Below are 10155 nucleotides of genomic sequence, written 5' to 3' on the forward strand. Positions count from 1 at the left end.
GTTAAAACACATGGCGGTGCAATAAATGAAAAACGTGAACAAAATAAAGCTACCTGTACAGGTTCTACCTGAAGCAGGATGTCTCGTTTCGAAGCTAAGAAGCCATCACTGTGTAAAACCGAACCATTGACAAGTGAGAGAGTCAGGTCCACACTTTCTGTCTTGAAAGGAATCCTAGCGTCATGCTATGGCCCTTCAGGGAGGCTGAAGCAGCTGCACAATGGCTTGGGAGGTAGTGTGTGTACAACCTCACAGTCCTCAGCCCTGCTTCGCAACCTTTCAGTCACCCATCCCGTATTGAAGGTCCTAACAGCGTCTGTGCAGAATCATGTGTCCTGCTTCAGTGACTGTGGCCTATTTACAGCCATTCTGTGCTGTAACCTGATTGAAAATACTCAAAGGATAGGCTTAACACCCACGAAGGTTATTAAGTTAAATAAAGACCTCCTGAGTTTCTGCACCAGTTATCTCAAGTCTGAAGCCTGTAGTTGTCGAATCCCAGTTGATTTCAGTAGTACACACATCCTCCTTGGCTTGGTCCACAGTATCTTAACCAGCAAACCTGCCTGTTTGCTCACCAGAAAAGAAACAGATCACATCAGTGCTTTGATTTTGAAAGGTTTTTTGCTTACAATCCCAGAAAGTGCAGAAGACCGAATCATTTTAGGGAAGAGTATAATTGTTCCCTTAAAGGGCCAAAGAGTTACAGATTCCACTATATTACCTGGACTGCTCATTGAAGTGTCCGAAGTTCAATTAAGGAGATTACCCACCCGGAAGTCAAGTGCCCTCAAGGTGGCGCTCTTCTGTGTGTCTTTATCAGGAGATTTTTCTAATGCTGGAGAAGGAACTGTGGTGGTCCCTTACCAAGTGTCCCTTGAGAATGCAGTTTTAGAGCAGTTGCTTAGTCTGGGAAGGCAGCTAGTTAGTGACCATGTAGATCTTGTCCTGTGCCAAAAAGTTATGCACCCATCTTTGAAACAGTTCTTCAGTGAGCATCACGTTATTGCCATCGACAGAGTTGGAGTGACTCTGATGGAACCCCTGAGCAAAGTGACAGGTAAAAACTCCTCTTGGCTTTTGTACATTAAAGCTAATATATCATCCTCCCTTTCTGAGCAGAGAAGCTTGGTTTGTGTCACTGTTAATACCTTGAAAGTATTTAGAAGCCACAAGTCGTACAGCATTTGACTCGTTTCTGGCAACAAAAGTTGTTTCAAAGGTCTCCTTTCCCAGTTATTAGAAACAGTGGTGGTGGCTTTTTCAACCCAAGTGTAGTCTGTTATGATCTAACCCTTAGTATTTTATAGGTAGTTGGGAAGTGTAACATAATAATATGGTCTTTAATGTTGTACACACAATTTTTAAAATTGACAAAGCTTTTAAATCCTGCTATATTCATCTTCATTTTTATCATAACTCCAAGAAATTTCTGTATTCTGCCCAAATAGTTCCTAATTTGGGAGGCAAGTATACTTATACATGTTTGACATTTACCAAAACTACTTGTAGCTAGGTTCTTTTGAACCGAGAGTACCTTTTACAGTCAGTGTTTCTAACGTGTCTGGCCCTCAGGCCTTTAAAATCATTTGATGAATTGACATCTAAAATAACAATCACAAACTTAACAGACTAAACACACATAGGTGATCAGGAAAAAGGTTGAATCCCTTATGTGAGCCACTTCTCAAGTCAGTGTCCTGTAACTGCACTGACAAAATCAGGAATTGTCAGTTATCCATATTGACTGCAATGGTTGCTTTCTGTTTAACAAGGTCCAGCTATGCTGTTGGACTAGTCTCCAAGTGCTAACCCTAAGGGAGCCTCTTGAGTCTCCCAAATAGCTAGAAGTATATGGTACTTGCCTTGTGATTCTCAACTTAATGAACTCTTAAAGTTCACTAGTATGGCAAGTGTTGGATACTGTCAGCCAAACGATTATCAAAATGGAAGTTACTAGGAACATTGGAATAATTATTTGGAATTCATTCTTGGTATCGTAGGACAGACCTAAATTGTGTACTAATTTGCATTGGTCTGCCTGTTTCCAGCTTAACATATGCTAGGTATTCTGGATTTGGTAAGTTAAAGTTTGAAACATTTTCCCATAGCACCAGTGTTGTAAATGGCACTGGTTTTCTGCGCTCGTCCAGTTTTGTGACTTAGCTCAGATACCTAGAACACACCATGAAAATTATGACTCTATTAGTTTTCTAGTCTGTGGACAAGGTGCTACATGCCTAATACCAGCCCTTGGAAGAGGCAGGAGGTTCAAGATCCTCAATCCTCCCCTGCATAGCAAGTTTAAGGACAGCCTGGACTACATGAAAGTATATTTTAAAAACAAAAACTGGCCTCCAAAAAAGTGAGTTGCTACAAGTCATAGTTTTGATATGCAAGTGTTAAATGTTACTTCTTACATTTACTTAGAAATTGGTGTAGATCCCTATATAACTTAACTACATTAAGAGATTTTGCTAATACCCAAATCAACTCTGTATTTTAACTTTGGTTTATGTAATTTCCCCCATGATAGTGAAAGGATAAACAAATAGGAATAAGAAGACAAGAAAAATAAAATTAGTATGTCATATTTTTTATTTTGGCACTTGCATACCTATTTACATTTTTGTAAAAGCTCTTAGGCAAAGAGTATGTGTTTATATATGTGTATGTGTGCACGCCCTAAAGTTCCCAAAGAAATTAATGAATTTTTTTTTAAAAAAGGCTTTTCCACTCTTCAAATTAATGAGGTTCTCCTTAATGTGTGGTTTTTGATCTCTAGGCTTTCAGGGATTCTGAACTTCCTTAAAATATAGGTAATTTTGTTGTGTGCCTTTTCCAGAGAGTACAAAATAGCTTTGAACAGATGTTCAGATAGGTATGTAAGATTGGGAGTGTAGCTCAGTGGTAGAGCACATGCCTAACAATACGCACATACACACACACATGCACACACACACACGCGTGCACAAATGAATAAATACTACCAGTCTGCCTACCTGATTAAATTTACTGAACCAGAAAGGCCTGACCACTGTGCGTGGCATTATTCCCTGGGCAGGAATTCCTAGATGGTATAACATTGAAAAGGCAAGCTAAGCACTAATATGCATGCACACATCCTTCTGTTGCCTGATTGTGGTAAGAATAGCCGCTGTGAGCTACTGCTGCTGTGCCTTCTCTACTGTAATGAACTTTAACCTGGAACTGTGGTCCAGAATAGCCCTTACCCGCTTTTGATGGAGTGTTTATCACAGCAATAGAGAGGCAGCTGTGACAAAGTTCATAAACCAAAAGAGCCTACACAAGCAAAGAGCATCATTTAATAGCAGAGTATGAACTTCAGAGATCTAAAATGGGTTTTATTTCTTTATCCTGTATTTCGTATTTTAAATGATAAGCTTTGGTGAGGGGTTTTATACTAGCTAGGAATTTTGTTGATATTTATTCATTTTAAGAGTTCCATCTTTGCTTATACAGTTTATATTTTCTATACTTTACAAAAATAGGAGCAACACTCATTGGTTCCCTAAACACAATAGCTTCTACTACTTATGGAAGTGTGAAAGATTTGCACGCTGCAAGGTTTGGCTCCAAACACTTTTTCCATCTTATTCCTCATGAGGCAACTGTCTGCAGCTTGCTTCTCTGCAGTAGAAATGACACCGCCTGGGAGGAGCTGAAGGTAGGTGGATTTCCAGGACCTACAGCGTGGATGAAGCAGTCACAGCAGGTACTGCAGGTTGAGGGATGCGTTGTTTTTGTTTTTCACAGTCTTTCATAGTTTCCACTGTGATACAAGTCAAAAAGGGACAGAAATAGGGGCTGGAGGTATAGCTCAAGAGTGGAGCTTGGTACAGACAGATCCAATCTGAGCACCAGTAGAGGGAAGAGGAAAGGCAACGGCTCAATGAAGCTAATTTAGTTGGCTGCTATAGTAAACTTGGAATATATTGTACGTTATCATTTCTGCTTTTTATAAGAAACTTAAAGGTTCTTGATGTGAAGTTTTCCTAAGAAATTATTTGAGTTGCCTAAGTCATCCAACCTTTTGACTTGGTGCCACATTGCCATCTACAAATGTGTTGCTGCATTCCTAGCTCTGGGAGGCATGTAACCCATACACCACAGGCCGATCATGCCTGGACTGTGTGTACTGCTGTTAATGTGTATGAATAATTGACTCAGAAAGTGAATTTCCCAGTCACTTACTTTCTAGTAGAGTTTATTTTCTGCAAGTTTTATATAAGGGAACTGACAATATGCAGAACTGTTTAAAGATTCACATATGCTTAATAATCCATCCTTAGTAAATCAGAGATTTGCATGCTTTTTACTTACTATTGCTTGGTGCTCCAAACAGACTTTATAACATTTGTCCAGCTTCCTTGTTTAGATTTGGATTTTAACTGAAGGACCAGCAAACCACATTGTCACTGATGTCTTTTAGGCTGTGTGTTTGTGAGCAAAGTAGATGTGAAAGAAAATATTAATCTAATTCCATGAAAACAGATGTATGTCTTAAAAATCTCTCTTCGTTCTCTAATCTTCATCGGAAATGTTTATTAGTCACCTTACTATTTTGGTAAAATAGATTTTGTTCGTTATGAATTGAAACCGGGACCTTTTGCACTACTGAGATACCCGAGCAAGTAAAGGCCCTCAGTACCAGGCCTGATGACATGAGTACAGTTCCCAGGGGTCACATGATTTAAGAAGAGAACTGACTCCCACAAGTTGCCCTCTGACCTCTACTCATGCGTCCTGGCATGCACCTTTCCCTGACACACAGAGAGTGAAAAATTGAAACTATGTCTCTGTAAGTTACTGAAAGCATGTAGAGTTCACGTACCAGGGTGAGATCCTGATTCTGATGTGTTTCTTCCTTAGCTCGCATGTCAGACGGCAATGCATGTCTTACAGCTAACAATCAAGGAACCATGGGTATTATTGGGAGGTGGCTGTACAGAAACACACTTGGCTGCTCATATCAGACACAAGGTAAGTTAGACATTCTCCTTGCATTACTTAAGTTTGCAGCTGTTTTTGTTTCGTCAGACAATGGCCAAATTATGATACCAACAAGCTTTGATACTTAACTTTTCAAAACTCAGATAATGTAGTGGAAAATATTTTAGGAAAGTAATACTTATATATACAAGGTGCTGAGTTGATTGTATTGGTTATCATGAATCTAACCTAGAAACTGGCCATGTTCTTTGAGCATTATCTATATTTAATGCATGTTGAAGCTGACATTCTGTTATTGGAAGTTCTGAAATTCAGCAGCATCTAATGTTCTAATGCTCACAACCAAAGGACTGTGGTTCAAAATATGTATAATGCTTTCTGGAGTATCAAGAGAAGAGCCAACTTCATGGATTACACATTTCCCAAGGATCAGATTTCACATTTACTATTTACTTTGTGTGTGCATGAACGCATGCATGTGTGCATTCATACATGGATTCATACATGCCATGACACCTATATGTGGAAGTCAGAGGACAACTTCCATGTGTGGATTCTAAGGATGGAATGCATGTTGTCGTCAGGCTGAGTGACAAGTCCTTTTACCCACTGATCCAGCTCTCCAGACTGTCATGACAATTTTTAAATGGGTATCAGCCTGGATCCTACTAACTCTGCTATCTAGACTTCTCATTTGTCTCCATTTACTGAAAGTTGTTAGATAAGTGTGTTATAGGTCTGATCAGTTATTTCATAATCCTTGCCTACTTTGTTTGAAAGTAGATACAAAAAGATAAGCGTGTTCCCCACATATTTCCAGTAGACAGGCTCCTGAGAGGCCCTACAGAATTTCCAGGGCGTAACTGGACCTAGAGAGACAGTGAATATTTTTACAGGCATAATCCTGTCACCTTTCCCAAATCACTCCACATGCATTTGAAGATAAAACCAATTCTTGAGAAGTTATAAAGCTATATTTTATGAAAAACAAATTCCCAGCCAATCAAATGATAATCAGTGGGTGATAATGTATTCTACAAATAATATCGAATGCATAGAAAAAAAGTTTTGGAGAAAAGAGATATCTTAAGTAGGTTTTAGAAGAAACAGGACAGTATCGAACGGTGGGGGAAATGTATAATATAAACGATGTCATCTGACTTTTAAGTCTGGTTTCAGAAGAAGATGGGAACTGTTTACAAAGAGCAAGGATGTGGGTTCTTTAACCATAATTCAGTTCATAGTTTGCTATTTACCAATTCTATTTTAAGACGTTTCCATGGTGCTGGGCAGGTTGCTATTGGTAAAGCATTTGCTAGTGCAGGAGGACCTGAGTCCTATAGCCATGTAAGAATCCTAGCTCCGGGAGGAGTAGTCAAGAGAATCCCTGAAGCTCCCTGGCCAGCCAGTCAGCATAGCCAGTCAGGGAGCTCCCCATTCAGTGGGAGACCTTGTCTCAACACTGCAAAGTGGAGAACAAGAGACAAAGGTATCTGACCTTGATCTTTGGTCTCCACGCGTGAACATTGTTCTCTCTCTCCCTCCCCCTCCCTTCTTTCTTTGATGAAGGAGGGTCATCTGTCTATGTGTTACTTTCATTGGTTAATAAAGAAACTGCCTTGGCCCTTTAATAGGACAGAAAATTAGGTAGGCGGAGTAGACAGAACAGAGTTGTGGGAGAAAGAAAGCAGAGTGAGGCAGATGCCTCAGGCAGTCATCATGCCTCTCCTCTCCAAGACAGACACAGGATAAGACCTCTCCTGTTAAGCTACCACCTCATGGTGCTACACACATTAATAGAAATGAGTTAAACAAGATGTGAAAATTAGCCAATAAGAGGCTAAAACTAATGGGCCAGGCAATACAGTTTCCATGTAATTATTTTGGGTAAAGCTAGCCAACGGCCAGGAGCTGAGAAGTGGCCTACAGCTCCTTCTACATTTCTTCTCCCTCTCCCTTTCTCCTTTTTCCCCCTAACCCCAGAATAATCTAGGATATTGGAACTAAAAGGAGGTTTAAAGTCTAAACCTAAAAGTTTAAAGTCTTTTGATTAAATTGAAGAATCTTCATTTTTCAAACATTGAAGTGAAAATTACACATATCCCTAAATGATGTCTTAATTGTAATTTTGCAGTATAATTTTAAGTAGCTCTCAAGCATTTAGCTGATATAATAAGTACTTCCTTTGGGACATTAGTCTTTAGCAGTTTTGCTTTATACTCATTTTTTTGTTTTGTTTTGTTAATCCTATAATCTGCATTGTCCTTTATATACTGAAGGAGGTGCCACCAGTCAGCCATTTAGAATAAACTAATAAAAGGGTTTGTTCCTTCATTCTGGTTACGTGACTGGGAATATACATTGTTACTCTGGCCAACCAGGTTGACTCAGCCAATCAGCATTGTTGCCAGATCTAAGGAAATGAAGGTGAATAACTTTTGAACAAGGTTTTGATCAAGTATCATGGTTTTCTGAAGCATTTTTATATCAGTTGATCCGTCTGTTTTCACTGGTCTTATTCCTCTTTAGGTTCATAATAAGGCAGATGACATTGTCAAAGAGGATGGTTATTCTCCAGCGGAACTCCGGATTGCTGCTGAAGCATTTTGCAGTGCTCTAGAATCCGTTGCTGGCTCTTTGGAACACGATGGTGGTGAAATCCTCATTGACATGAAGTATGGACACTTTTGGTCAGGTCAAGCGGCTTCTGCTTCTGTTAACTGGCCAGATATGCTGTCACGATGCGGCTGTGGCTTGTACAACAGCCAGGAAGGACTCAGCTGGTCTTTCTTAAGAAGCACTTATCATCCTTTTGAACCACAAACCTGCCTGTCACAGGCAGCTGTGGGCTCAGCCAGCAACTTGATTGTAGACTGTTTCACTGCCAAGCTTAGTGGCCTGCAGGTGGCTGTGGAGACAGCCAATTTGATTTTAGATCTTTCATATGTCATTGAAGATAAAAACTAACATAAGAGAATGGTATATTTATGTTATTAAACTAGTTCAGATGTCTAAGGATAAAAAATGGTTGTTCTCTCCCAACGGCCTATTCTGCCTAGAAGGAGATATGATTTATAAAAATGTAGACTTACTTTCTTAAGGAAAGACATGAATGTGAAATAGAAATGTATAGACTGCTAGTAATTCTTGATGCCTTTGCTTTGTCACCATCATATCACATTTGGTGTTTGTACCATGCATTTATGTTTGGAGGTTTGTAAATACTAAAGACAGTGTACCACCCTAAAATATGGGAGTTGCTCCAATAAAGGGTGACCCTGAACCTTTCCCACTAGCAAGGTAGTAGTCTTCCCTTTTCATGGTAGCCATTGGTCCTACACATTTAGCTTTTCATAAAACTTGATACTTTCCTTGCTGTAACATTGTTGGCTTATTTTAAATATTGTGCAATTTTGTTAGGATGTTTTAATAAAATCATTGTGTTCCCTAAAACTATATATAACCTATAATAGAAAATACTGGAAATATAGCTAAACATAGGTAACATGTTCTTGCAATCTCAACTACTAGGAGGTTGAGTCAGGAGCATTGATACTGCCATGCCTGAGACCTAAGCAATAGTAGGACCCTTTTCCGAAGTAGAAGACAACACTTCACTAATACTTGAAGAAAATGATGCAAATTCAGATGGAAAAACATGGCATAAGAATTCTTGATGAAAATAATTTCAAAAAATCTCATTTTGGCAAAAACAAATGACAAAAAAATAATCATAAGCACATTGTGATTAAAAGTAAGATTGAGGAGCAAGAGAGATGGCTCAGCAGTTAAGACCACTGCTTGCTCTTCCAGAGGTCCTGGGTTCAATTCCCAGCACCCACATAGCAACTCACAGCCTTCTGTAACTCTAATTCCAGGAGATCTGACCCCTTTTCTGACCTCCACAGGCACCAGGCAGGCACATGGTGTACAGAGATCCATGCAGGCAAACTTTACTCATACATATAATAAAATAATTATAAAGTAAGATTGAGACCTGAGTATTGCCTTTGGGGGTACATCAGCATACAGAGAGGAACCACTGATAGCTACAAAAAAAAAAGAAGAAGAAGGAAGAGGAGGAGGAGGAAGAAGAAGAGAAGGAGGAGGAGGATAAGAAGAAGAGGAAGAGGCAGTGTACAAGAGAAAGAAATCTGTGACAGTGTGACAGTGTCCTGGGGCTTTTTTCAGGGTTGACAGGACATAGAGTAGTAAAATTATTGGACCAAGAGGGTCCAGCAGGATTAACATCTTACTAATCAAAAGAAATTAAGAGTTGGAGCAGGAAGAAAGGGAAGAGCTAAAGCGTATATTAAGAGGACTTTTCTGTCATTGGTCTCAGATCTACTTCACTGGTACTGTTAGGAAATCTGTGTGTTAGCTATAGAACAACATTGCACTGTAGTGACATGGTTTGTTCAAGGTCCTTCAACTATGCATGTTTGGTTTCTTCGGATAGAAGTTTGCTTTTGACCTTACTAGCTTGCATAAAGTATATAGATATATTTTCATGGTAGAAGTATAATCTATTTTTTTATTAAATTAAATAATTTAGTTTTTCCAGCCTGATTACAGTTTACTATTACTCCTCTCCTTCCTGTCCCTCCCCCCAACATTTACTACTTGCCCCCAAGCACTCCCTCTTTCTCTTCAGAAAATAGGAGGCCTCCCTTGTATGTCAACCAGCCATGGCATATCAAGTTTTAGTAAGACTAGGCAACTCTTCTCATATTAAACCTAGACAAGGCAACCCAGAAGGAGCGAAGGGTCCTCAAAGCAGGAAACAGTGAAGGAACTCACAAAAAACAGAAGGGTGGTGAATATATAACTGAATGAAGGGACTGTGTTCCAGCCCCAGTAAGCAGCAGAACTTGGCAGCGTTGACCTCATGGTTCTGGAGTTAAAGAAGTAAGGGGCTATGGCATTTTCCTCCGTGATGAAGGAAAGTCGCTGAGGTTGGTCATATGTCAGGTTTGTCCCTGGGTAGAGGCCTAGAGAGAGCGTTGTGTGAAGCTGTGAAGTTGAATCCCTGATTGCCTTGGAGACCCCAAGATATTGGAAATACCTGAGGCGTGGGATACCTGCTGAGAAGAGCTGCTATGGGGAGTGGAACCAGCCCAAGAGAAAGAAGTGTGTTACAGTCAACAAAGCTGAAATGAATTGGAGAGCTGGAGAGATTTT

General features: G+C 39.7%; 1 protein-coding gene across 4 annotated transcripts in view; it reads left to right on the plus strand.

Moving 5' to 3' along the window:
• Positions 1-60: 60 nt before the first annotated feature.
• LOC119814030 (MKKS centrosomal shuttling protein) overlaps positions 61-10155 on the plus strand; it is a 17186-nt gene continuing 7091 nt past the window's right edge. For 3 of the 4 annotated variants that reach the window (XR_005285347.2, XR_005285348.2, XM_038329277.2), the window contains exons 1-4: positions 61-1060; positions 3513-3688; positions 4894-5004; positions 7504-7649. Coding sequence is in view for 2 of the 4 variants with exons in the window: in XM_038329277.2 (XP_038185205.1) it covers positions 79-1060; positions 3513-3688; positions 4894-5004; positions 7504-7649 (1415 nt within the window). In the remaining 2 variants the exon portion in view is untranslated. Of the gene's footprint in view, positions 1061-3512; positions 3689-4893; positions 5005-7503; positions 8963-10155 lie in introns of those variants that run through there. The other variant, XM_038329276.2, reaches the window with a different exon arrangement.

Source organism: Arvicola amphibius, chromosome 5, assembly GCF_903992535.2.
Source record: "Arvicola amphibius chromosome 5, mArvAmp1.2, whole genome shotgun sequence".
NCBI classification, from domain to species: Eukaryota; Metazoa; Chordata; class Mammalia; order Rodentia; family Cricetidae; genus Arvicola; species Arvicola amphibius.